The sequence below is a fragment of the Heloderma suspectum genome, chromosome 5 (assembly GCF_057233095.1).
Source record: "Heloderma suspectum isolate Gila_16-S chromosome 5, 16-S_ref, whole genome shotgun sequence".
NCBI lineage: Eukaryota > Metazoa > Chordata > Lepidosauria > Squamata > Helodermatidae > Heloderma > Heloderma suspectum.
Genome location: NC_139462.1, coordinates 97,089,448 through 97,117,167, shown reverse-complemented (window position 1 = coordinate 97,117,167; position 27,720 = coordinate 97,089,448). Strand labels below are relative to the sequence as shown.

The window sequence follows — 27,720 nt, the reverse complement described above, 5'->3', positions numbered from 1 at the left end:
CCCAAAATGAATTGGCCTTCTCACTGGTGGCTCCACCCCCATGTAGTACATTATTATTAACAGCTTCTCTAGGCCACCTCAGCAGTGTAGTGGTGGCAGGTCGCGCTGGGGCTTTTTGAAGCCAGCCCCCAGCCGGGTTGCAGTCTGCTAAGGAAAGCAGAGGGAGTGGGGGCGGGCTGCTGCCTCTTGGCTGTCTCGTCTACTATGCAGAGCAGACAAAGGGAGTGAGTGAGATAGGAAAGGAGCCTGAGGGAGCTCTGAAGCCTCCTCTCGCCGCCACCTCTTCTTCTCCTCCTCAGCTCTTGGTTTCTCTGCCCAGCCCTGGTCTGTGCCTGCATGCCAAGTGCTGCTTTCGTCTCCTGCAACGCTGGCCACCTGTTCAGGGCTGTTGCTGCCAGTATTATTTACTTATGGGGCAGGGAAGGTGGCTGGTTTGTGCCAGTTTTTAGGATTTATCACACAATCCTAAGCATGTTTACTCAGAAGTCAGTCCCGCTATGTTCAGTTGCCAATTGGGCTTTCTCCCAGGTAAGTGTGTGTAGGACTGCGGCCTTAGCCACCTTCCCAAGATCTCTGTAAATTTAATTCAGAATAAACACCCATTGGATTGCAGTGTTAGTTCTTGAACATTAATTTCTACAATTGGCAGAATTGCGAAATGCAACCTGCTCTGTCAGCTACACTTTTTGGTACAAGGTCGGCATGTATCTTGGCAAACAAACCCTGGTGGAGGGGAGGGAAGGGAAACAGAAAAAAAATCAGTTGGGGGGAGAGGAGAAAGAAGGTGTGTGTGCGTGTGTTTCAATCCAGCTGGGTTTGTGGACATTTCTGTTGTGGGATGGGAGAGGTATAAAGAAGAAGCTTAGGAAAGGCTAATGGGTAATGTTGGGGCGCTAAGGGAATGTGCAAGGGGGCTGTTTAAATGAGAAGGGATCTGTCCATGAGGGCTGAGCTGAGAGGGTGAAGCTTCTATAGAGTATCATATTTTGAAAACCCAACACGTTTGTGTTTGAGTGAGTGAGTGGTGGAAAAAGATTTAACACCCCTGCATTTTTTTCTCAGACATCCAATTGAAATACCACTGCCTTACTCTCAGCTGCACTGTTTTGGGACCCCTGTTGAAGGCTATTTATCTTACAAGGTTGTACAATCTTAGAAGGGGCGTAGCTGTGAGGGGGCGTGGCTGTGACTGTCACTAAGGGACCCTGCACTTCTGAATTTGCCACTACACTACTGGCCCATCCTTCTTGCTAGGAGATTAGGGCAGCAAACTTAGATATTCCATTTTATTCCTCTGAGGTAGGCTAGATGAAGAGATAGTGACCGGGTGAAGGTCACCCAGTGAACTTCATCAGGGATCAGGGATGTGAAAGAGGCCCACGTAAATCTGAACATAAGATATTCAGAAGGGCATTGAGGAACCTTTTATCATTTTATTCTGATTCCAATTTTGCCGAAGTCTGCAATCATCTTTATTTCATGGGAAGGGGAAGAAATGAAAGCAGTGACAGATTTTATTTTCTTAGGCTCCAAGACCACCACAGACGGTGACTGTAGCCATGAAATTAAAAGACTCTTGCTCCTTGGGAGGAAAGCTATGGCAAACCTAGACAGCACAGTAAGAAGCAGAGACATCACCTTGCTGGCAAAGGTTCATATAATCAAAGCTATGGTTTTCCCAGTAGTAACGTATAGCTGTGAGAGCTGGACTATAAGGAAGGCTGAGCGCCGAAGAATTGATGCCTTCGAACTGTGGTGCTGGAGAAGACTCTTACAAGTCCCCTGGACTGCAAGGAGGTCAAATCAGTCCATCCTAAAGGAAATCAACCCTGAGTGCTCATTGGAAGGACAGAAGCTCAAATCTTTTGGCCACCTAATGTGAAGAGAAAACTCCCTGGAAAAGACCTGATGCTGGGAAAGATTGAAGGCAAAAGGAGAAGGGGATGGCAGGATGAGATGGCTAGATAGCATCACTGATGCAATGAATATGAACTTGAGCACGCTCCCGGAGAGAGTGCAGGACAGGAAGGCCTGGCGTGCTATGGTCCATGGGGTCATGAAGAGTCGGACACGACTTAACGACTAAACAACAACAATAGCTTTATGATCTATTGTTTTATATATATATATATATATATATATATATATATATATATATATATATATATATTGTTGATTATGATCCCATGAAATGTTCTGGTGCCATAGGGATCAGAGGGGGAAAAACAATAATTTTCCATGATGACAATGACAACAATAATATCATTTTTGTTGGTCTCTTTGTAGGTGCAGCAGGAGCAGCTGGTCTGCTTGGCTTACAGACATGGTATGCAGCCATTGCTGGTGACTTCCTGGCTGTCTTTACAATGGGCATGTGGCCTCGCATAGCTGGATGCTTTGCTAGCTGTATATATCCTGGAAAAGTCATGAGTACAGCCATGCTCATGTTCGTGCTAGAAGTATTCTTCTGCGTATGGTGTACAGCTTATAAATTTGTGCCTGGTGGAATTTATGCTAGAGAAAGCTCCCACATTCTTTTGGGTATGTTCGCCCTTCTTAACCAAGAGAAGTCATCAAGTTTGCTTTGTTTGATGTCTAACAGCTGTAAACTGTAATTTCAAACAGTTTCACAATCCTTTCTTATTTGCCCTCTCCACTTAATTTAAACCCAACATTTAAAATGGCATGATAATTCCTAAATGCTGTCTTTGTCAGTTATGCAGCTATTTAAAACAGAGGCACAAAGTAAAGCAATATAACAAGACTCTTTCAATGACTTCTAAATGAACTATTGGGATTCATATTACAGGGACTAGCTAACCTAACATGTGCTGTAACTTCAAATATTATCAACTACTGGAAAAAATGTTAGAACGATAAAGAAAAAATATCAGAGTTCTGTTATATGAACCAATGCTGGGAGTACAAATGTTTAATCACTTCTCCACAGAGAAGGATATAACCTGGGCTGTTTTCCTAAAGGGGAAACAAAGCTGGCCATGAGTCACTTGTATTTATTAATAGTGCTGGCCCAAGAGGTTTTTCTGGAGCTCAACTTGCACCATACACATGAGGACCAACGCTTCAAAAAGTCTGCATGGCAGGGTCTTCCTTGTTTGTTATGGCTCCAGATCTGGCAACCTGATGTAACAAGACCTGGAATATACTGGTTCACACTTAAAGCATCCAGAAGTGAAAACTGTCAGAAATTGTATTTTGGGCTAGATAAGCCATTATATGACTAATAATGGCTTTTCTCATGCTTTTACATACATAAGAACATAAGGAGCCATGCTGGATCAGAACAAAGGCCTATGAAGTCCAGCAATTTGTTCCTACGGTGGCCAACCAGATACCCATGGGAAGCCCAGAAGCAGGACATGAATACAAGAGCACATTCCCACCTGTGTTTCCCAGCAACTGATATTGAAAGGCGCGCTTTCTTCAATACCGGGAGTAATATATAGCCATCATGTGTGGTAGCCATTGATAGCCTTATCCTCCATCAATTTGTCTAATCCCTTTTTAAAGCCATCCAAATTGGTGCCCATCACTATGTCTGGTGTTAGTGTATTCCATAGTTTAACTGTATGCTGTGTGAAGAAATACTTCCTTTTATCTGTCCTGAATCTTCTACCATTTAGCTTCATTGGATAAGCCCAAGTTCTAGTATTATATGAGAGGGAGAAAAACTTCCCTCTTGAGAAATACGTTCTCAATTTTTTTCCTGCCTTTTTGGGGGGGTTCAAGAGCGCTAAACACTGTAACCTTTCCTCACAGGGGAATTGCTCCATTCCCTTGGTCATTTTGGCTGTCCTTTTCTGCACCTTTTCCAGCTCTGTAATATCCTTTTTGAGGTGCAGTGACCAGAACTGTATATAGTATTCCAAGTGTGGTCACATGATAGGTTTGTTTAAGGGCATTATTATATTGCCCTTAATATTATATTTTATTTTCAATTCCTTTCCTAATTATCCCCAACATGGAATTTGCCTTTTTGAAAGCAGCCACACAGTGGGATGACATTTTCATCAACCAATCCACCACAACTCCAAGATCTCTTTCATTGTCAACCACCATCAGCTGTGACCCTATAAGTATATATGTGAAATCAGGATTTTTTTTTGTTCAGTGTGCATCACTTCACACTTACATTGAACTGCATTTGCGATTTAAATTAGGGATGTATAGATTTTGTTAAATCCGTTCAGTCTGTGGTTCACAGGCTGTCAAGCGTCTTTCATTCCATTGTCCACCTATTGATAGAATCAGATTTTTTTAAACAAGAATTTCAATCTACTTGTAATTCCCATTAGTGCTAATACGAATTAGTGCACATCCCCCCCAAAAGTGAAAAAACTGGTCTGCAAGCCCCCAGGATCCATGTGACTTGGAAAAAGCTGATCCTCTTTAGAATCCACAGGTTGGATTCATAGAAAACTGAACTCATTTGAAACTGTTGTGGATTTCTCTGACATCCCTAATTTAAATATCCATTTTATTACATGCTCCCCCAGTTTGAAGAGATTTGGAGCTCTTCTCTGTTTCCTTTTGTTCTAACGACCCTAAATAATTCAATGTTGTCAGCAAAACTAGCCTCACCTTTCATCCCATGACTGCTAGGTTTGATTAAGGGTCTTTGGTGAGAGATGCTGTCAAAAGTCATTTGAAAGTCCACATAAACAATTTGAGATCATCTCTCTCCACATGCTTGTTGATTCTGTCAAAGAACTCTAAAGGGTTGGTGAGACGAGTTACCTTTGGAGACGCCATGTTTCTCCTTCAGCAGGACCTGTCCTTCTATATGCTTGATAATTAATTTTATCTTTAGTAACACTTTCCACCAATTTAAGCTAACTGGCCTGTAATATTCTGAATCCTCCCTGGATCCCTTTTTAGAAAGAAAGAAAGAAAAAAAAGCATTATCAACTGATCTATTTGGAATAATTAAGTCCCTAGGATTTTTTAAAAGTATTTTAACTAAAAGTGAAAGATGGGAAGCTGGCATTTCCAAATCTCACTATCACACTGCTCTATTGACTTTTTGATATCATATGAGTCTTAAGGATCACTTTTTTGAGTAATGCAGCAGAAGGGGTTATACTAATGTAAGACTTAGTTATGAATAATTAGTGATTCCAGAACAAATATTTATGTTTGGTAGTCCCCTGGGGGAGAAAATAAAAAGATGGAACAATCCTAGGCGTATCTACTCAGTTCATTGGGACTTTCTCCCAGGTCAATGTGTATAGAATGGCAGCTTAAGCAGTTCAGGATGACATCCTTATCCAGTAGACTTTAGAAAACAGAACAAGTATCCAATCCCGCATGATGCAGAATGTGTATAAAACTAAGTGTTGAAGGGGAACTAGTGTATATCCAGTTCATGTCCAAATCCCATCATCCAAAAATAATCCATAAAAGCTCATCATGAGTCCCCTTTTCTGACAACAATAGAAGTCAAGTAGATGGAATTGTAAAATCCACGTGTAGTTTGTATGGGAGGGAACCCCCAAAAGGGAGCTTCTTTTTCAAGATGTCCACTGTGTCCTACTGTTCACATTTTTGCTATGGTCAATGGGGTCACGAAGAGTCGGACACAACTTAATGACTGAACAACAACAAACCTTTACTTTTAAACTATTATGTAATAACAAGGTAGCTGACTTACGATGTCTATGACTTAGAATATTTATTTTGCTTCATGTGTGTAAGATTTTTCTTTCCATCCATCATAAAAAAAACCTGCAATATTTTCATTACAGGGATTACTATGCTGTTTGTTGTCATAGGCACACTAGTTGATTGCAGGAAGGATCTTCACTCTCTGTTTGGAGTAACAAATAGTCATAAGTCCCTCTTCAAACAAAGTGAAAAATACATCAAGTTATGTAAGTATAAATTTGCTTAATTCCTAAAAACAAATGTCAACTCACTTACAGAACATGAAATGTGCAGAGCTAGGGGACATGTTTGGCGTTTCAAGCATAAATAAACTGTTAGACTAATGTTTAAACAATGCAGTATAGAATTCTACCTAAAGAGAGCATGGTCCCATGTAATAACTGAATTCTTGCCACATTAGTTGCTTGTTAATCATTACCAAACTTCAGTGTTTTGGACTTCATATCCTTCATGTGCATGTGGGGAAAAATAATTCCTACATTTATTCCACTGTTTTTTCCCCCTTCCATAAAACTTTTGGGACCAAAACACCTCAAAGAAGAAGAGCTAGATCTAGCTTCAAAAATTAGTGAGAATTCAAAAATTAGTGAGAAGAGTACAGTGATTTATGCCACCTTCAAAAGGCTTGCACAGAAAATATTGCTGGAGAGTTGGGGGTTTTACTGCAGAGAATTAATGGAGCCGGACCTGGTGCTAGAGAGACCCCTTTTCATGGCCTTGCGAAAGTGGCTAAGTATCTCATTTTGTTAGGTAGATTACTAGTTAAATTACTAGGAAATAGCTTTAAAAGTAAAGGTAGCCATAAATGTTGGCCATAAACTGGAGACTCCTCTGGAAGGTGAGAGCCATTTTGGCCAAAGGGCAAGCCTGTCCCCTTCCCACTGCTGGCTGGGGATGTTGCAGTCTAGGGATCTTAATACTACCCCCCCCCCCGCCCTGAAAAAACAGTAGTGACCAGAGTTTGAGACAGAGAAAGGCACAGAGACAAGAGAGCTGCATTTTGACTCCATAAGCTAACAGCACTTTGGGGTGTTGGGTCTCTCTCTTTCGGGACCTGATATGAATGCAGTGGACTTCGGATGTCTGTTGGAGCTGTGCCTCTACCTGTGCTGTCCTGTATATTTGCAAATAAATGCAAATATTACAAAACTCCAATAAGTCTCAAGCATCCTGTTTCAAACAAACCTGGGTAAGTGCTACACCCTGAAACTTCTCACCCCTCGGAGAAGTGGGGTAAGCATAACAATATCAGAGACCATTCTATGGACTGAAACAATAGAGGGAGGGAAGGAAGGAGGGAAAGAACATAATACTGCCTCTGCAAAAATCTGCCTTGTTTATTTTTTTGTTACATTTATAACCCACTGTTTATCCAAGGGGCCCAAGGTGGTGAAGATGATCTTCCCTCTCCATCTTATCCTCACAAGCCTGTGAGGTAGGTTAGGCTGAGAGTCAGTAACTGGCCCAAAGTCACCCAATGAGCTACATGGCTGAGTGGGGACCAGTCCCAGTCCAACACTCTCACTACTGCACCACACTGGCTCTCTTGTTTATTCCATTACAAAAATTCTGCTGTTAAATTCCTGTTGTGCTGCTGAATTTTTGGTAAGCTAGTATTAATACTTGATATTTGAAGACTCGTCAAAAATCAGTTTCTTGTCATGCTCCTTTAATATTAATATGCTATGTACATTTTTATTCTCTTCTGTTTCTAGTTCTGTGGCTATTTGTTGGTGTGGGCTTACTGGGATTAGGATTGCGATATAAAGTTTATGAGAAAAAACTAGGCCATGGAGTGAGTAATTTTCTTCTTTTGCACCTATTTTAATTATATGTGTCTAATAGTACATTTTCATGTGCACCCACTAGTGCAGAAATAATATTTTGGAATGGAATGAATGGAACTATACTCAGTACTCAACATCTGTGAAGCTTTAATTATACATATTAATCACAATTCCTAGTTCTGGAAGGCTCCAATGTACACTGTCTCTCAGTGGAGCCAGTTCACAGATTCAACCTCAAACCATCAAGTGATGAGAAATCAAGTGATATGTATGATGCATGAACCAGCACATAGAAATCTGAAGGTGGAGATACATTCACTTGATTGAAATAATTTTAAATATAATCATTCCCCTAGGCTTGCATTAGGATTATGTCATAATTTGTGGAAGAAATTCCTATTTTGATTCTCCCATAATTTATTTTTATTTATATCTCACTAACAGCATGTACGACACTTCAGATATTCTCACAAGCAAACAAGACAGGTCACTGCCCCCCAAGAGGTTACAGTGGAGAAGCTAGTAGGAGGGGGAGTTCCAAAGGTGGCACAAAATGAATGTATAGAAATGCAGTTACATGCTTTTTGGCTTACAGTTGGGGGTGAGAATTAGGGATGAGAGAACCAGTGATTTTTTTTTTAGCTTGTCTACATTCTCGGAGGGAGCAATCCTATGTCCCCTAGACAGCATCTGGGGGACATAGGGTTGTTCGGTTTCCTGGTTCCATGCTCAAAGACAGGGCTCCAAGCTCAGAGCCAGGAAACCGTGCTCTCCTCCTCCTCGTGGCCAGAACAGAGAGAACCACACTGGCTGCTTCTCTGCACTCCGTAAACGGAGCGCAGAGATAGGGGAAAGAAAGTGTTCCTGGGAGTGGGGAGGGGAAGAGGCTGGCACGGCTGGCTTATGCCTTTTCATATCACAGCCCCAGCCTCTTTCTCTCCCCCTCCCCAAAACTTTAGTCTGTCTAGCTAAAATGCAGTGCAGGAGGTGCAAGACGCCTCCCTCTCTGCATAGGATCTTCGTAAGTCTCCGAGTTCAGGGGCTAACGAATACCCAAGGCGCAACCCATAGGATTGTGTCCTTAAAATCACTTTGAAGCTCATTTCTGCTCACTCCAATTTTGTTTTCAACCTGGTTTTTTGGCTTGTTTAAACAGGAAAAGTGTGGAATTTTGAATGGTAAAAGTACTAATTCCTGTGTGTATCTTGCAAAAGTGCCCACTTCCCCCCCATGTACTGAAGCATGGAAATGTGGATTTTATTTTTGAAAAATGCGCATTCCAAAAATATCTGAATGCGATTGCAAATTTGGGGGTAAAGTCTTCTTGCTTGTGTTTGAGATTGTGAAGGGAACATATTCACACAATTTGTGAACAAAAATGAAATTCTCATAAACCCTAGTGAGAATTGGGGTTAATTATTGCATTTTGTGTCATTATTTCCTTCCTATTCCCTTTTTGGACACATATTATACTTTTTCAAATTATACTAGCATCTGTAATGCTATCAGCCACTTTGTGTTCTTTGGTTACTGAGAGGGTAATACAACTATATTAGTTAAATGGCATGAAAAGAAACCAATAGAAGTTTTTCTTCCCTTTTCACAATCTCTGTAGCTTCCAAAGAAAGACTTCTCTGCCTTGATTTGGCCATTCAGGTTTGGCTATGATAATAAAGGATGGTCTAACCTAGCTCAATCAGCCATTCTGCTAAATCAAACAGGTACTTTCAACAACACAATATTTTGCACAGTGTGGCTCTTCCATTGCACATTAGTAGGCTCTTCCATTGGTGACAGGGGGAAAGGGGACATTCCCTGCTAGGAAATACGAAGTATTTGTGGCAATGGGAGTAATTGTCCATCAATGGGTTCTGAGATGGGAACTACCTCCAGCTCAAAGGCTAATCATCCGCTATCAAATGCTGTTATAGGAACAAAGAAAGCAGCCTTGTGCCAGGTCAGGCTATTTGTCCACCTAGCCCATGACTGTCTGCTTTGACTGATAGTGGCTCGTCAAAGACTCAGGCGAATATCTTTTGCATTACCTGCTACCTGAAATGCCAAGGATGAAACCTGGGGCTTTCTGCGTGCAAAGCATGTTCTCTGCCGCTGAGCTGTGCTCCATCCTATTTCAGATGATATGGGAATAATAAAGCAGAGAGTGTTGAACTATTGTACAGAGTTCTTGTAAAGATTATTGAGTGTCTTATGTGAACGCTCTGAAGTAACATACAAATGCTATTCCTGGAGTTTATTAATTATTATAATTAATGAAAGGTGGCCTAAAAATATTTTAAATAAATAAAATAATATTATAATGCAATGCCATATTGAAACTTAAGTGGATACTGAACTACCACTTCAGTAACAACCAAGCCCGGCTCAAGGTATTTTGCTGCCTCAAGCGAGGCGGTAGCCTACCTACCTACCTACGTACCTGGCCAGCCGGCCAACCCGCTGTTCTTGCTGCCACCACACATGCCGCTGCTGCCACCCATGCTGCCAGCTGCCGCCACTTGTGCTCTTACATGCCCTCCTCCCTCTCTGCTTGGCTGGCTGGCCTCTCCCTCACTTGCTTGGCCAGCCAGCTCAGCTGGTTGCTTGCTCCTGGTGGTGTGGCTGCTGCTTCCTCCTTGTGACAGCTATCACGAGAGGTCTGGTGAACTCCCGCGAGAGGTCAGCCAGGCTAACCTCTCATGGTAGCTCATAGGAGCCTGTGGGTGGCTGGGGCACAAGACAGGAGTGACTGGGCAGGCAGGACCAAGTGGTCAGCTGGCTGCCTGAGCATCTAAGGGAGCGGCTGACCAAATGAGTAGGCTGGGCAGGTGGTAGGAAGAAGCAGTGGGCCCTCCTGGCAGGGGTGGGGAGCATGGCCAATTTGCCACTATTTCCTACTCCGCTGCCTGCTGAAGTTGCATGACCCCGTGTGGTGCCAGCCCTGGTAACAGCTATGTGGTTTTCAGACATTCCCTTCCCTCTCTAACGCAGTCCTGTCCAGATATGACAGGCCTTGAGCTAATTAATGTATCTTGGGAACACCTGCAAAAACTTCTCAAAACACTTTTCTAACAGAAAGTCGCCAGTTAATTTTACTAGGGGATATTTATTAAAAGAATTTCTGCAGACTTTTTATAAGTATGCATGCAGAGGCTTATCTGCAGTGTGCAATGTTCTATATATTTCTTAATGCTAAAACAGTTATGCTATTTTAGAAATGTGTTGTCTTATATTATTTTACAGCCCCCTGAAGACGGCCTTAACATACAAATAGGCTGAAATGCATTGGGCTTTTTTACAAATAAAATTTTTGTTTCAGCATCCTTCTACGTACCCGTGTCTCTTCTTCTGAGACATGGGTACTGAACTCTAGGAAGTCATCTGGGTAAACTGAATACATGGAAACACTGACGTTTCCTATAAAATATTTCATTACCCTTCACATAAACCAGTATTGCTGATGTTGGGTGGGTCCAGGCTTAGTCATACTTAGAGCTGACCCACTGAAATAAATGAGACTTAAATTAGTATTCACTAATGTCAGTCCCATTGATTTCGAAGTGTGGATCCAACCCAGAATGTCTTCCTTTGCATATTAAAACCTATGAGCCAATGCAGAGGTGGACGGACAAATAATGTACTTTGATGTTCTTCTGATGGGAAGAAAATTAAATGGCTGGACTCCCAATTTTTCACAGTTTACATGCCTTACAGCTCCTTCACACTGGGCTTTTATCCTGGAATTGAGATTGCTCCTTCAGGAAGTTTGTGGGCTGTTTACATGATGCTGTGACCCTGAGGGTCACTCCAGGATGTCTCCTGCACTAAATGCCCTTTGTTCTATTTTTAAATAGATGAGCTATCAAATTTCCCCCTGGTGTTCCGCTTCAGTTTCCTCCGTGAAAAGAGTAAAAGCGGCAAGAAGAGGAGGGAGATCAGTGAAAGATAATGGAAGATTCAGATATGGGGAGAAGGAAGGGGGAAGAAGAGGGGGGAAAGGAAGAGCGTGTAAAGGGAGTCAGTTGTGATCCTGCATTTAAAACGGAAGCAGAAAGCCCCGCTTTAAATGCAGGATTTTAGGCCGGTGTAGAGATGCCCTTAATTTCCACCTAAAGAGAAAGGGTTACTAAAGATGTATTAATATGGTTGCAACTTTTCAAATCATTTTTGTCTCCCAGGTGCAGATTTTATCACCATTGTGGAGAGTGATGCCTCAAAGCCATTCATTGGCAACAATGATCCAACCATGTGGTTAGGAGAAAAACTTGGTTTTTATACAGATTTTGGCCCAAGTACCCGGGACCATACTTGGGGGTGAGTGACTCATATTTGGATAAAGAGGCAGAATAGGCAATTAAAGTCATTGATTTCTTATGTATCGCAATGGGAATGCTCTTCTGTTGTATGAAGTGAAGAAATTGCAGTCTCTCTAGTCTTTGCATAGGTTAACAGCGAGAGATGGTGGCGGTTAGAAACTGGAGCTTGCGACACGGTCCCTAGCTACTTGGCTAGGGGTTGAAGGAAACAGTTCGTTGGGGTTTTATTTTATTTTTTGTTATTAAAAGTTTATTTCTGTTTCTTCTATTTTTAAAAAAAGTTAAACAATGACATTTTCCCATTTACTCCCACCCACCCACAGCTCTCTCTCTTCCTAGCTCTATATTTTGCAATGTTATGTTTTCATTTGATGCACATTGCTTGTTACAGTTGGATTCTTATGAAAAAAGGGGGAAAGGTGAGGTGGGAGATGAGGGAGAAGAAAAAACAGAAAGGGAACTGGGGGAGTTGTTCATTTGCTAGTGTAGTGTGGCATGCTCCAGTTGCACAGGTCTTTTTATAAAGGAGAAAGAAATCTTGCTAGCTGGTAAGAGACAGCTGTGGTGGGCTCCAGGCTATACTGTCCTTAGGGAGAACTGATGCTGCATCGCAGACTAACATTTTCTGTCTGGGTGTCATCTATCCCCTTTAAGTGTGTGTGTATTTAGTTGCATCCCCGCCGCCCCAATTCTTGGAGCACTGAGAAATTTTAGAAGGCAGCCATCTCTGGGTTTGGTTTACTTAGGATAAAAGCTCTGGTAACTTATAGCATTTTCTAATATACATCTGCTACCCATTATTAGATCCCCAGAGAGAAGTGTTGCATCCCCAGTGTGGCTTCAGCCAACTCTCAGCAATCTCTCTGTCTCTTTCAAACTGCCAAATCATTACCTCCTTTTTCTCTCCCCCACTCCCTTTCAACACACACAGACCTCGTTCGCACATAACGAGAAGCCTCCGTGGGTGAATTTCCCTGCAGGGCTTCTCGTTGCAGTGGCAGCAGCCAGCAACCATTCTGAATATTCAGGGCTCGCCATACCTTCTTATTATGTGTGAACCCAGGGAGGGTGGGTTGTTGGGGTGGCTGAGAATTCACCCAGAACCTGTGAGCTAATTTAGGGTTGTGGGTGGCTTGTCAGCCACCCCAACAACCCACAGTTGCTGGGTTTGCATGCAACAAAAAGCTACGGTGTGCCCCTGCTATGCCCTGAATATTCAAAATGGCAGCCACCATGACAAAAAGCCCCACGGGGAGATTCACCCACAGTGGTTTCTCATTACATAAGAACCAGAACCCCCCCTCACACATACACACACACACACACACACACACCCCTCTACCTTTATCTTTTTTTTTTTTTTTAGGGTAGCCATGTGTGCTGCTTTACAGAGGACAGTTCTCTATTTGAAGGCAGCCTCTATTTGAAGGGTTGTCCAATCCAAGTCTAGTTGAAAGATAAAGAACCATCAGAAGGGAGAGCCAGCAGGGGCCTTGAAGTTGCCCATCATCAGTTAGTTCCAGGTCAGCAGACAAAGCGGACACACAGGTCACCTGGTCACATTCTTCCCCACTGTCATGAGATGTATTGTATTTCTGGTTAAATCATAGTAATTATTCCTAAATTTGCATCCATACCTGTAAATTAGCACATGCACATTTTAATGCAAATCTTGTCCTCTTTTGGCAACGTGTATGTGACTGCTCTATCCATTTTTTAAGCTTCGTGTCAAACAGAAGCAGAGAGAATCACCCCAGCCACCCACCCTCTTTGGGTTTGGCCATTACAACAACCCATGCCTGGTGAGCATGCGCGAGGAGGGAAAATAAGCCACCATGTCTTATTTTCGTGATCATGCGAACCCGGTCAGAGAATGAGAGGCTGGGATTCTTTTAGCTATCAGGAAACAATCCCCTAAGGATCATTTCCTGCCATCAGTCAACTCTTTTGAGGTATTAGTGGCTAATAATTAGCCTAACAAAGGTATAGTCAATCAGCAACTGTAATGCCATACTTGTAAATAAACGTTACAAGTTTATTTACAATAAACTGTACAATTACAATATCACAAGTCTACAGTATTCTCTTCTTACAAGCAAACTGACCCCGCTAAAAAGGCTTCCCCCGAAACTTCTCACATGGAAGCATCAATGACAATATCTTAAACTTCACTTGTACTTTTTTTTAAATGAAAAGCAAAATGCATTACTTACCAAATAAAACTTGCAGAACTAAAAATACACAAGCGAGAACTTGAAAAATTTTTACATTTTGCATTGCAAAAATTTATTAAAGTTGTTCATTTCATTTGGGTGGGCTGTTTCTGAACCTTTGTAAAAAAAAACAAAACCCCAACCCCCCCCCCCCCACAAAACACATCAGCTTGCTGAGCCGCTCACTTTGAAAATGTTGCCCTGAATTTATGGCTACAAATTACAAAATGAGGATGCAAAACTCCATTTAGAAAATATAGATGATTTTTGCAGCTCACTGTCTAAAACCTCCCTGCTTTTCCCAATATATGGAAGAGCATTCGTTTTTTAATTTATGGTCAATTTGAAGAGAGGCCTGCCTGGCAATTTCCCCTTCAAATTCTGAATTTGAAAAACATAGTCCAGGCAAAAATCTTACTACCATCCTTGGATGTTAACCTTCAAATAGGATTCTGACATTTAAATAGTTGGCCTAGTGGGATATTTGTAGGGGCCCTGGATAAAGGACCTCTGCAGTATGCGGCACCAATATCCTAACCTAACCAAAGAGGCTCATAACTGCATTTAGTGAAGAGACGCAACCTACTGTTGCTGCTAAAAGCTGCAATCTGGCATTAAGTGGAGCTGGGTGCAAAATGAAAATTACTTTTGTTATGAGACTGTTTTTAAAGTTGGCGGCTTTTTAGGCAGAAAAGTGATTCGTACACATTTTAATAAATAAACCCCAAATCCTCGCCTCGCTTCTAGATGCTTTCCCCATAATTTCATGGATCCAGAGCTTAATATACAAATAATTCCATGCTTTCCCCACTTTTCTTTTCTTGAATCCAGTGTAGGCTTTCCACTCTAGTGAGTCATGAAACAGGCTCTGTTGGCCCTCCGCTGTTAGGCCAGTAAGTTTCCTTCTTGATAGGGGGCAGGAGCAGACAATCATCTTGGGTCACAGAATACGTACATACATACATAACATTTATATCCTGCCTTTTTTCCTCTTGCAAGGAACTCAAGGCGGCTTACATGATCCTCCTCCTCTCCATTTTATATTGTAGTATGATGGTTCTGTCAAGGTACCCAATTGTGAAATTCAGGCATCATCTTCTCCCCTCTCTGGAGGGAGAGATAGCACCAGCCATCTCCATGACTGTGAACTTCACAGGGAAACTGGTGGATTTTGTGGTTGCTCATTTTGGAAATGAAGAGTATGTATGAAAATCACTTGCATGGACAGAAAATGAAAATGTATAAACTAAGCAGTTGAGTTGTACTATTTTTATTTTGTTTTTGTTTTAGCTACATCTGGGAAAATACTTTGAGGTAGGTAATGGATAGATATCACCCGATACTGAAGATGAGAATAAGTACCCTGGCACCATATTCATGTAGTAGTTGATCCCAGCTCCTGCCAACCTAGCAGTTCGAAAGCGAGAAATTGCAAGTAGATAAATAGGTACCGCTTCGGCGGGAAAGGCAACAGCGTTCCGTCGTGCACCTCAGTGTTCAGTCATGCCGGCCACATGACCACAGAAGCGTCTTCGGACAGCGCTGGCTCTTCGGCTTAGAAATGGAGATGAGCACCACACCCTAGAGTCGGACACGACTGGTTGGGGACACCGTTACCGTTAAAAACAATAGTAGAAGTGAGAGTAGGCAAAGTAAACTAAAAGAAATAGAGGATGGTGTTTAGGGACTCAGGTTTGTTGTATGTTCTGGTGAGCCATAGGATTGATTAATGGAGGCTTCCCCAATGTAGTGCCTCCAGATAAGTTGTATTACAATTTCCATCATCATTTCCATGCTGGCTGGAGATTATGGGAGCTGTAGTCTGTCCAACACATCTGGAGGACACCAAGTTGGGGAAGACGAATATATATGGACATGTATAAGTTAACATTTCATCACATAATGATTAGCAGTTGTGTATGGGAACTGATGCCATTTAAGAGTGTTATGTGGCATCATGAGCATCTCTACACCAGCCTAAAATCCGGCACTTAAAACGGGGTTTTCTGCTTCGATTTAAATGCAAGATCATGACAGACTCCTTTTACATGCACTTCCTTTCCCCCACCTTTCCCCCCTTATCTGAGGGGTTAATCACACAGAGCTTTTATCCTGTTTTTGAGATGGCTCTCTCTCGGAAGTTTGCAGGCTCTTTACATGACACGGTTACCATCCAAGGTGCTTCCCAGAATTTTCCCCAGCCTATCCTGTATTTTACCCAAATGCAAAAAATGTGGTATTTTTTCCACCCCACGAAACAGGAGCCATGACCTCCACGTGAAATTCTCCAGTAGTGGAAGAAACCACTGTGTTTGCCTTCTGTGGGCGATTGTTTTCAGTTGTTGGGGGTGCGGTCAGGATGACGAAGGCATTGAGGATGGGAACGGGAAGGAGACCAAAGCAGATTTGACAGGTGCAAGGGCAAGAATCGCCTGCTGATTGTGATTGTGTCTCCTGCCTCTGCATTTCGCAGTTGGAGGGAGAAGAGGGTAAAATGCCTCCCTGCAATGAAGGGAGACACATCTGATCCCCCACCCCACCAAGCTCAGAAGTAACGTCCTCTATTGTTTCAGACCACCCTATTAAATTCAGTGGGGCTTACTCCCACATAAGTGTGCCAAGGGTTGCAGGGTTACTGCACAATCTTACATTTTATGTTTACTCAGAAGTAAGTCAGAGGTTTCCTGGGGGCTGTGAGAAAACAGTACAGCAGAAGTTAAGCTTCGAAAACATGACCCACCCCCCTCCTTTGCACACATGCCAGGGAGGGAGGGAAGCACTCCCTCAGTTCAAACCACATGGCTGCTGTGTAAAGAAGCCCTTCCTGGTCCCGCAAAGAAACCAAAAGCAGAAAGCTCCAGAAAGTATGTGGGTCTTTGCAGGTTTTTTGCTTAATGTAGAGACACCCTAAGTCTTCCATATGTTTCATTATACAGCCACTAGGTGGCGTTGTGGTCTAGCTCCTCTTATTGTGGGTTTTCCTCTTTTCATGAGGGAACTCAAGCAGAACTCAAGCACTGTAATTTGATAGCTCATTGTCTCCGATCTTTAAAAAAAATGGATTAAGGGAGCAATCCTATGGCGCTAGTCAGTGGCTAGGCAGCCATAGGATATGTGTTTTTCCAGGAACCGACCTTCCCCCCATTCTGCACTGCCTTGCAGGCAGCGTGAAACAGCCCCACACTCTGTGCTCCAAAGAGGAGCATGGAACAGCCAAAACGGGGCGTTCTGGGGCAGGGGAGATGTAAATGCTGGTATTCACATCCTATGTGTCGTCCAGCAGCCTCCTTCCCTGCTCCACCTTCCTGCGGCTAGACAGCCGAAATCGGCTGTCTATCCACAAATGCAGGGCAGGAGAAGCGTGGAGGAACAATCCCCTCTGTGCTTCTCCTGCCCTGCATTGGATAGGCGGTCACCTCTGAGTTCAGAGGTGGCTGCTTATCCCCATAGGATTGCGCCCTAAAGGTCATTTAGTGTGAGGGATGCCATGGAGGTTGATGACGTCATCTAAAGGGCCTGCAAAATTCCGAGACTAACCAATCTCAATAGCAGCTCCATGTGAAGAAGCCAGTCTCTGGTGGCTTTGTCACACATGCAGACTCATCACTTGTAGATAAATACTCTGGAAGAAGATTCAGGGGTGAAGTTGGGAAAAAGAAATTATCTTGCTCACTAGACAAAGGAGCGCCATTTTTTAAAATGGTTTTATTTTCACTTTGTCAAATTCAGTGTTGTGACAAAAGTGTTTATGAATGCAGTATTGAGGCTTATGGTGTTTGCTCATGATTAAAGGAGCAGAACATTGCACTTAGATGGTAGAGGTCTGGGGATCAATCTGTACTCAGTCATGAAGATCACCGGATGGTCTTTGACATGTTCTCAGCCTAGCCTACCTCACATGATTCCAATAAGGATTTAAAGTGATAACCTCTATGTATGCCACCTTGAGGTCTTTAGAGAAAGGGTGACACACAAATGTGATCTTTAACAAATATCATGGACTGCAGTTGGTGTTAGCTAAGGTATTTGCCCTCCACTGTACATCATAATTTCTCTAGAAGGAAGACTTTAAAAATGTAATCTATTTGTTTGCAGAGAAGACTTGGACAGAAAGCTCCAAGCAAAAGCTATTTCTGATATATTGAAGATGAGCTCCAGTCAGGTTGGATTTCTAGGATATATCACTTCAGCTCCTGGTTCCAGAGATTACTTGCAATTAACTGAAAATGGCAATGTTAAGGTATTATAGTTCAATTTAAAAAAAAAACCCCAACCCCAAATCAATAACAGTATAGATTGGTGGCATAGACATATATTTATGTCTGAAAGAGTAAAGTAAATTAAATGGAGAGGAGGAGGATTATGTACACCGCCTTGGGTTTCTTAAAGAGGAAAAATGGCGGGATATAATTGTAATAATAAATAAATTAAACTTCGTATGCATAGATAAAAGATTTCAAGACCAGCTCTTCAAAAGTTCAGATTGGTTAATAATAACCTTTCCCCCTATATGTTACCATTAGGGTTGTTGTTGTTGTTCAGTTGTTCAATCGTGTCCGACTCTTCGTGACCCCATGGACCATAGCACACCAGGCCTTCCTGTCCTCCGCTCTCTCCCAGAGTGTGCTCAAGTTCATATTCATTGCATCGGTGATGCTATGTAGCCATCTCATCCTCTGCCGTCCCCTTCTCCTTTTGCCTTCAATCTTTCCCAGCATCAGGGTCTTTTCCAGGGAGTTTTCTCTTCGCATTAGGTGTAGCTGGATGCAAAAGGGATGGGGCTCCTGCACTTTTAATAGTTGTGCGGGAGAGGGGATTTCAAGTGTAGTCGCATGACACGCTACACCTGGTGAAATTTCCTCTTCTACATGACTATTAAAGGGCAGGAGACCTGTCCCCTTTTGCATCTGGTCACCTACTTACCAGTCTTTACACCACAATCTTACACAGGTCAACTCAGAAGTAAGGCTCATTGAATTGGCCTTACTCCCAGGTAGGGATGTACGGACTGTGTAAAAGCCCCTCTGTCTGTGTTTCGCAGATTGTCAGGCGCCTTTTTTCTAGGGAAGTACGAAATTGCCCTTACCTGTCTCTGCCGGGTTCCGCTGGGGGGGGAGGTGCTCCGTCCCTCCCCCTGGAATCCTGGCCGGCTGGCTCCGCTCCGTGGAGATTCCGCGGAGGCGCCGGCCGGCTCTGCCAGCAGCCGGACATCCGTCCGCTGGTTAGCAGGGATGCAAATGGCAGCGGCCATTTGCGTCCCTGTAGTCAGCCGTGATAGGCTACATAAATCTTTATGTAGCCTATCATGTCTGACTTAAAAAAAAAAATAAAATGCGCATATGCAAATGGCGGTGGCTACAGCCACCGCCATTTGCGTTCCTTATTTTTGCCATCTTAGTCTACGTAAATATTTATGTAAACTAAGACGGGCCAACATAAGGAACGCAAATGGCGGCGGCCGTAGCCGCCGCCATTTGTGTACGCGCGTTTTTTTTTTTTTAAGTCAGACGTGATAGTCTACGTAAAGATTTACGTAGCCTATTACGTTGTTGTTGTTGGTTTTTTTTAACCTAGCCATGATAGGCTATGTAAATCTTTATGTAGCCTATCACGTCTTTTTTTTTTTTTAACACTGGAAATGGCGGTGGCGGTGGCTGGTCGGAAGACCGGCTGCCGCAGCCACCACCACCACTGAACCGCCGCCGCAGCCACCACCAGAGCCGCCGCCACCCGGAAGATCCGCCCCAGGTAAGTCTCGTCCTGGGGGGGATCCGCAGGGGGCGGGGGGGTGGCAGGCCGTTCCGACACGGAGTTCAGGGGGCCGAATGCATTGGCATTCGGCCTCACTGAGATCCGTGGCGGAATTCTCTGCCATCCCTACTTTTTTCCATTGTCTGCTCACAGACTGATGTGAACTTTTTTTTTCAGTCATGCAGGAAAATACGCAAATAATTACATAAGAGGTTTCATAGCAATTTACATAATTTACCTTAGTACGTAACATTTAGCATATTGTCCCCCATTCCATTCAATTTTCCCTCAGCAGAAACTTGCATTTTTTCCTACAAATAAATATGCATAAATTTTGGGTAAGTAAAAAAACCAGCTGGGAGTCCATGGACACTGCGCAGACTGAGGGGCTGCTCCGCAGCGGTTTCCATAGATCAGATTCGTAGAAATCCAAGCTCATTTTAGTCTGTCTTGAATTTCTCCAGCATCCCTATCCCAGGTAAGGGGGTATAGGATTGCAGCCTCAGTCACGAACTTCCATGGAGAAATATAACATGTCAACTAGAAGTGTCTGGAGTTCATAAAAGCTTGGAGCTCATTTTTTCCCCCTTTCATTCACCTGCTTACAGCCACAGATACTCAATCACATCCTGATTTACTTCCAGATTATCAGGCTCAGGCTCCAATGGGGTAGTCAGGTTCACACCACTCCTTTCAACTCAGAGATCAGATCGAATTGCATCTTCAGCTCTCACGTTTTAGTTCGCTGGCTTCCTTTACGAGACAGCATGTGGATCTGGGACAAAATTTCAAAGGGTCTCAGGTTTTGAAACTTTGTCCCAGATCCACATGCTGTTTAAAGAAGCTTCTGTTGCTACAGCTTAAACAACATTATGGGTGCTTTGAAACAGAGGGCTCCTAGCAATATCACTTAGAAGTAATTGGGGTTCATCACATGGAACTTTTATCCTGCTGTTGAGATGGCTCTCTCATGGAAGTTTGCGTGTTCTTTAGATGACACTGTTACCTTCCAGGGTGTCTCCTGCAATTTCCCCCAGCCTATCCTGTGTTTTCCCAAACTCAATAAATGTGGTATTTTTTTCCACCCTATGGAACAGGAGCAGCATGACCTCCCTGTGAAATTCTCCAATAGCGGAAGAAACTGCTCTTTCTGCCTGCTGTGGGCATTGAGGATGGGAGTGGGGCATGCAGGAGCAGATTTGACAGGTGTGAGGTCAAGAATTGCCTATTGATTGCAACTCCTCACTCCTGCCTCCGCTCAAGTCTTGCTGAGGAAGGACTTTCCTCGATTCCCAGGTGTCTGCCATGTAAATGCTTGAGCACATTTCTCAGCTGGAGGGAGAAGAGGGTAAAATGCCTCCCTGCAATGAAGGGAGACACATCTGATCCTACACTCCACCAAGCTCAGAAGCAATGTCCCCATTAGGTTCAATGGGGCTTACTCCCAACTAAGTGTGCCAAGAGTTGCAGACTTATAGGGGGATCTTATGTCTACTCAGAAGTAAGTCCCACTGAGTTCAATGGGGTTTACTCCCATGTAAGTGTGCCAAGTGTTGCAGACTTATGGCACAATCTTACATTTTATGTCTACTCAGAAGTAAGTCAGAGGTTTCCTGGGGGCTGCAAGAAAAGAATACAGCAGAAGTTACGCTACGGAAACAAGAACCCAACCCCCACCCACCCCGCTTCTTTGCACACATGCCAGGGAGGGAGGGAGGCACTCCCTCATTTCAAACCATGTGTCTGCTGTGTAAAGGAGCCCTTCCTAATCCCGCAAAGAAACCGAAAGCAGGAAGCTCTGGAAAGGATGTGGTTTTTTGAGGGGTTTTTTTGCTTAATGTAGAAACACCCATTGTGCAGATATTCCATCTGTTTTTTCTTAAATTTTCAGTGGAAAGGAAAAAGATGGAAGAAATAGCTGGAAAAGATGGGAGGGCTATGAGTGAAAGACAACACTGTTTGGACTCACTGAGAATTTCCATGAATGAGGCAGGGTGATGGTGGGATAAAGCTTTGTCTGGAAGTACCCACCATCAACTGTTTTCTCCAAGGCCCCAATGCTTGCCACTTCCCACTCTTAACTTTTCCCTAGTTCTACAAGTGGTACATGAACATAACCAACATCAGTTCCCATAGTTGTGGCTTTGGAAATAGTGCTGCCATTATCATGGATATTGCTACCAACTGTATAAACATACAATCCTGTTTAAATTTAATGCATTTCTTTACTAATATGCAAGCACCTGCATGACCAAAGAGATGGCTCTGATGTAAAATCCCTGTGTGAACCAGCCTCTAGTCCCAGATTTACAAAACCAATATCCTTTATTTACTACCACAAGCTAATATTTAAAAATAAAATAAAAGGTAATACAGCCATTCTATTCCTTAAATATCTAAAACCAGTTGCTTATCTGTATTTTTCAGAAATTTTTAGCTTTGCTTCAGGCATCTGAAAGAATATAGTCATAGATACTTTCGTTCAATCTGATAAAACTTTGTAACAATTTTTCTTCTACTTTTACTGCTGCTTAGGATATTGACAGCACAGATAATGATAGATGGTGCAGTTATATAATGCATCGTGGATTAATAAGGTATGTTAATAGATACCTTAATTATTTGCCTCCAGGCCCTTTCTCTGCTGTTCTTAAGGGCTGCTTATACCCCTTTCCTAGCCTCCATTTTGATACTGTGCTGGATGTAAACAGTATCGTATAAAAACATGGCAGCGAGGATTAGGGAAGTGGTAGACAGTGGGAGCACATGTTGTGCCCAGCACAGCAGGTAGGGACATACGAATCCCTTACCTGGCTCCGCACAGGGGCATCTGCGGTGGGGGGGAGGTGCTCCGTCCCTCCCCCCGGAATCCTCCCTGGCCAGCTCCGCCCCACAGCGGCTCCACCTGCAGCTGGAGTTCCGGCCGTGGCCGGGCTGCTGCGGCCACAAATGTTGGCCATCGTAGCGGCCGCCATTTGCATCCTTGCAAGCAGCCGTGATAGGCTATGTAAGTATTTATGTAGCCTATCACGGCAAAGAGCAGGGCTGCAAATGGCATAGCGGCCGCCATTTGCGTCCCTGCTCTTTGCCGTGATAGGCTACGTAAATACTTACGTAGCCTATCACGGCTGCTTGCAAGGACGCAAATGGCGGCCGCAGCAGCCTGGCTGCGGCCGGCCGAGAGACCAGCTGCCGCCACTGGAGCCGCCGCCACATCTGCCCCAGGTAAGTTCCGTCGCAGGGGGATTTCGCGGGGGGGCAGGGATGCGAGGCCGTTCCGCCACGGATTCTGGGGGGCCAGGGGCATCCAGGGGATTCTCACTGGAATCGATGGTGGAATTCTCTGACATCCCTAATAGCAGGTCAAGACATGAACTAGTCTCTGCCACAATTGAACTGAGTATCACTGCTGTATCTTGCTCAGTCATGGTATAGATGGATATCACTAATTCAATTTGGTAGAGATTTATCTTCATGCTATATGCTTAAAGATCTGCACATGCTTTGCTCAGATTATCTGCTCCTTGCATAATCTGGATTCTAGCAAATAATTCTGCCTAATAAAGGGCTCACTTCTATGACCCAGTCACTTCTATGACCCAGTTTGCATGTAATGACAATCCCTGGGTTGTTATCATGATATCTGAACCCAAAACTTTGGATTGTTTAGGAGTTAAACAATACAGAGTTAACCCAACAACAAACCATGGGTGGATCATTGGGTTAATTCTGGGTTGTTTAACCCCCATTTTTAAAAAACTGAAAAGCGGCATAGACATTTATTGAAATAATAAATAAATAAAATAAGTAACTTGGATGTCATGATAACAACCCAGAAACGGGACATTCCTGGGTTGTTGATTGAAAGCAGAAGCAATGAATGCGCAGGAGACAGCACCCTTGCTCCCTACTGCTCAGCCCCGACAATTCCTGGGTTAAACTATTGGAATTGTCATTACGTGTGAATCGAACCAATGTCTATGGAAGAGAGTACATCATCTTCACTTAGAGCAGATATCAGTGTCTCCACTGTCAGGGGCACTGGGCAGGTTCTGGATCATCTCAACTGTGATATAGGGTGCTTCCAAACAGAAGGTTCCTAGTGCCACCAATAAATTGTGCAGCTATTACATCTTTTTTTTCCTGATGGATTTTCCACAGTAAGAAAAGACACAAGTAGTTGGAAAGCATGGGAGGGTTACGAATGGAAGACGTCCCCTTAACATTCTGTGAATGAGGCAGGGAGATGGCATGATAAAAGCCTAGTCTGGAGGCACCCACAGACTGCATCTTTTTAACATTTTCCCATGTTAATGGTTGCCATTCATTTTTACACAAGAGTGTAAAGTGGATGCAACTTCCCTTAAAGTATTAAACCACATGGGTATTGCTTCTAGGCCATGTGCGTGGCTCTCACAAGGTGGCTTACAAGATTATAAAACACATGAAAATGCAATTACAATTTAAAAAATACAGCAGCAGCTAAAGATATTTTTCAAGTATCTAATGCAGACAAGAATAAATATACCTTCAGAGTGACGTTGTTTTAACCATCAGTGGTGAGGCCATGTGTATCTCCCTGGTGAGGGAGTTCCAAAGGTATGGGGCCACTGCTGTGAAAGCCCTATCCCTAGCACCTGCCAGCCTAATGGGCTGATCTTAATACTTGGGTAAGCTCATATAGGTGTAGGCAGTCCATCAGATAACGTTGCCCCAAACCATTTAGGGCGAAGTCATGTATTACCGTGGCTAGGTTAGCTTTCTTTAGATATGGCTGCAGCTACCAAATGAACCTAAACTGGGGGCTGTCTTCATGGGGGATTTCCTGCAGATTGGGAGCATTTTGAGATCATTTGTGATACATGATGTCATGGCCAGTGCACTGCCAGCTTCTGTCTTGAAAAGTTGCATTATTGGAAAGTTGTTTTACTCTGTTTTTTTAGTTAAAACAGCTCCTAGGCGATTCTGCTGCAGTGTGCCACATTTCTCCACATTAACCCGTGGGCATGCCTTTGTGACCTGGTAGTTACATGGTCAAGGGAGGGCACCCCTCCCCCCCATTCACTCATTTTTCCCATTGGCACTGCTATCCCCAGGGAGAGTAACTAGAGTAACTAGCCTGCATTTCCGACTCATCAAAGCACTCTTGCGTTCTTTCAAGCCTTCAGAATTGTGCTGTGCTTCCTTTTCATCAGTGGGTGTAACTAGTCTCCATTTCCCCATTGAGAGCCATGATTATGCTCTTCTCTGATGTTTGTGTTACTTTGCTTCTCTGATGTTTGTGTTACTTCGCTTCTCTGATGCTTGCAGTAAAAATAGGTTGGAAGCTATAACTCTGTGACAGTTTGCCGGAATGGGGCGAAATTCCGGTGGTGGGGTGCTCTTGTATGCAGCATCTGAAGGCTTCCCTGGATAATCTGGAATTTTGCCTTCTTCATGGAAACGTGCACAGAATGGGGAAAAGGGTGTAGGAATCTTGAATGAGAGAAAAATTATAATGGATTAATGGGATGCTTCACTTCATTAAAAAAATATGCATTTCTGGCAGGTTGGGTTATGCTCGAATTTCTCATGCTCATCTGAGTGATTCTGAACTGCAAATGGCAAGATTTAGAATCCCAGATGACCCAACTAATTATGCTGACAATGACAAGATCACCATTTATCCCAGTGAAGTTGATAAGGAAATACACTTCAGTTCAAGGTTAGTGTATTTTAAAAATAAAACAAGGGGTCTCATTTTCAGTTGAGTTGCTTAGGAATTGCAATCGGAGTTTTCTGAAAAGGAAATATGAGAAATGAATCAATAGAATTTAGCTGCCTGTACCTATGATTTGGAGTCGAAAGTTCCCTTTTTGTAATACTATTTCTATCCAGGGGGATATGGTAAAGCAATATGGAAAAGCATATCTAGTTGTAGTTTTGTGGTTAGTTATTCTTGTGCAACTGTAATTGAAGTCAACGATACATGCAATACTATCATATGCATGTTGACTCAGACATAAATTCCACTTAATTCAGTGGGGCTAACAGTGCAATCCTATACATGTCTACTCAGAAGTAAACCCTATTGAATCCAAAGGGACTTACTCCCAGATAACTGTGTTTACGGTAGAGGACTGCAGCATTAGTCCCATATAACTGTACAAAGACGTAAGTGCATCCGAATGGAAAACTTTAAACATTAGTACTGGGTCCATGAGACAAAAATGAAATTAAATAATCTAATTTCCAAATCATTTATCCTCAGTTGCTACTAATGAAGTATTATGCTTAAAAACTGCATGATTAGGGAAGTGTTGTTAGTAGATCAAATACACATACTAACACTTTCTTCGTTTTGCGTAGGTTTGGCTCCTACAAAGAAGGACACAATTATGAGATGAATCATCACTTTCACATGAGCATGCCAAAATACTTTAAGCAAGCTAGCTAGAAGGATGACCCGCCAATATGTTTACAAAAGGAACAAAAATGCCAACACACAATGATCAGATTCTCTTTAAGCCAAAGGTACATCCATGTTAATGTCTTATGGACCAATCCAATGGCTCCTGTTCATTTCAAGTGATTTATAGCACAATCCTGTTTTCTCAGAAGTAAGTCCTATTTAGTTAAGTGGGGCTTACTCTCAGGTAAGTGAGTATAGGATTGCACACTAATATCAGCGTGTTCCTATGTCTTTTCACTTCCCTTTGAAAAAAAAAAGGGTCACACGTAACATGCACTAGACCCATGTGTGTGCATATATGTTCAGACAGCAAGTTCTGTATTCTGTGCAAGTACAAATATTTGGTGAAGAACTCAGTTTCCATATTGTCTCAAGTCTTACTGTTTTAAAACTCGTGCTTCTAATCCTTATGATTTTGGTATATATTTGCAAATGCATGGGTATTACCTCATAAAATTGCAAACGTCAGCGGGGGTAGTTGAATCCAGTTTCCAAAGCTTCAGTGATATGCATCATCCTTGCTTTGCACAGCAGAAGCAAACTAAATTATGTAAAATATACAAAATGTGCATAAATAATTCAGGTCACAGCATTTAGCATTTCTTGGTGTACAGTTTGGGTTACCTTGGCACAGCATTTTGATGTGTGTGTTTCAGTGCAGAGTACACACAACCAAATTATCCAATACCTTCACTATCTGGTTTTTGCATCCAGTAAAATGTGGTTTGCTTATGAAAATGGTCACCATCTCTCTGCCCTGGATTCCATTATGTGGTCATGCTGGCCATTTGGTGTGATGCATCAGCTTGTCCTCTAGGGGGCCAAGTGTGTATCAGATCTATGGTGTGACCAAGGGATACTGGAAACAATGGGCCAGTTCACACATCACGATAGTGCATTGTGGCTTAATTTACCAACGGGGGATGTCGCGTTGTGTTGGTTGCCCACAGAGGCCAATTTTGCATGGCACCTCTGGGCGCCCAGCTTGCCATGACTTGCCGTGTTGTGCGAGCCCAGGCAGCAGGAATTGTTTGAGGGTTAGCGATTGGTTATTTGAGGGTTGTCTAGCCCTCAAACAACCCCTGCTGCCTGGGGTCACATGACATGACAAGCCATGATAAGCCGGGTGTCTGTAAGCGCCATGCAAAAATGGCACCTGGAGGTGCCCAGCATGACGCAACAGCCTCTACAGATAAATTAAGCCATGGTGGGCTGTCATGTCATATGAACCAGGTCAAAGTATCTCTGTACTGCTTAGAACCTTGCTGCACGCTTGGAAAACTAGGTCATGATGAGCTTCTGTCTCCAGTGAATGGGAGTGGAGGCTGCTCTCTCTGTAATAGGGAGTTGTGAAGATTGCTGGCTGTAAGATAGACAGGATATGTACTGATTTTTCTGTTGTACTTGGTTAATGTTTGTAAAAGCAAGGAATTGGTGCCATGAGCGTGCAACTTAAGCTGTTCCATCTGGTTATGGTCCTCTGGGAACTGCTTGCCAATTAAACGATTCACTCACTCTTG

At 43.1% G+C, this 27,720-nt stretch overlaps 1 protein-coding gene across 1 annotated transcript in view; it reads left to right on the top strand.

The window, feature by feature from the left end:
* Positions 1–27,720, top strand: part of CWH43 (cell wall biogenesis 43 C-terminal homolog) — a 41,122-nt gene extending 13,402 nt beyond the window's left edge. The window contains 10 exon segments of the mRNA XM_084859775.1: positions 2,287–2,541; positions 5,766–5,891; positions 7,401–7,480; positions 9,088–9,193; positions 11,648–11,783; positions 15,048–15,197; positions 18,094–18,238; positions 22,285–22,346; positions 25,298–25,453; positions 26,098–27,720. Coding sequence (XP_084715901.1) covers positions 2,287–2,541; positions 5,766–5,891; positions 7,401–7,480; positions 9,088–9,193; positions 11,648–11,783; positions 15,048–15,197; positions 18,094–18,238; positions 22,285–22,346; positions 25,298–25,453; positions 26,098–26,185 — 1,304 coding nt within the window. The 3' untranslated portion in view covers positions 26,186–27,720.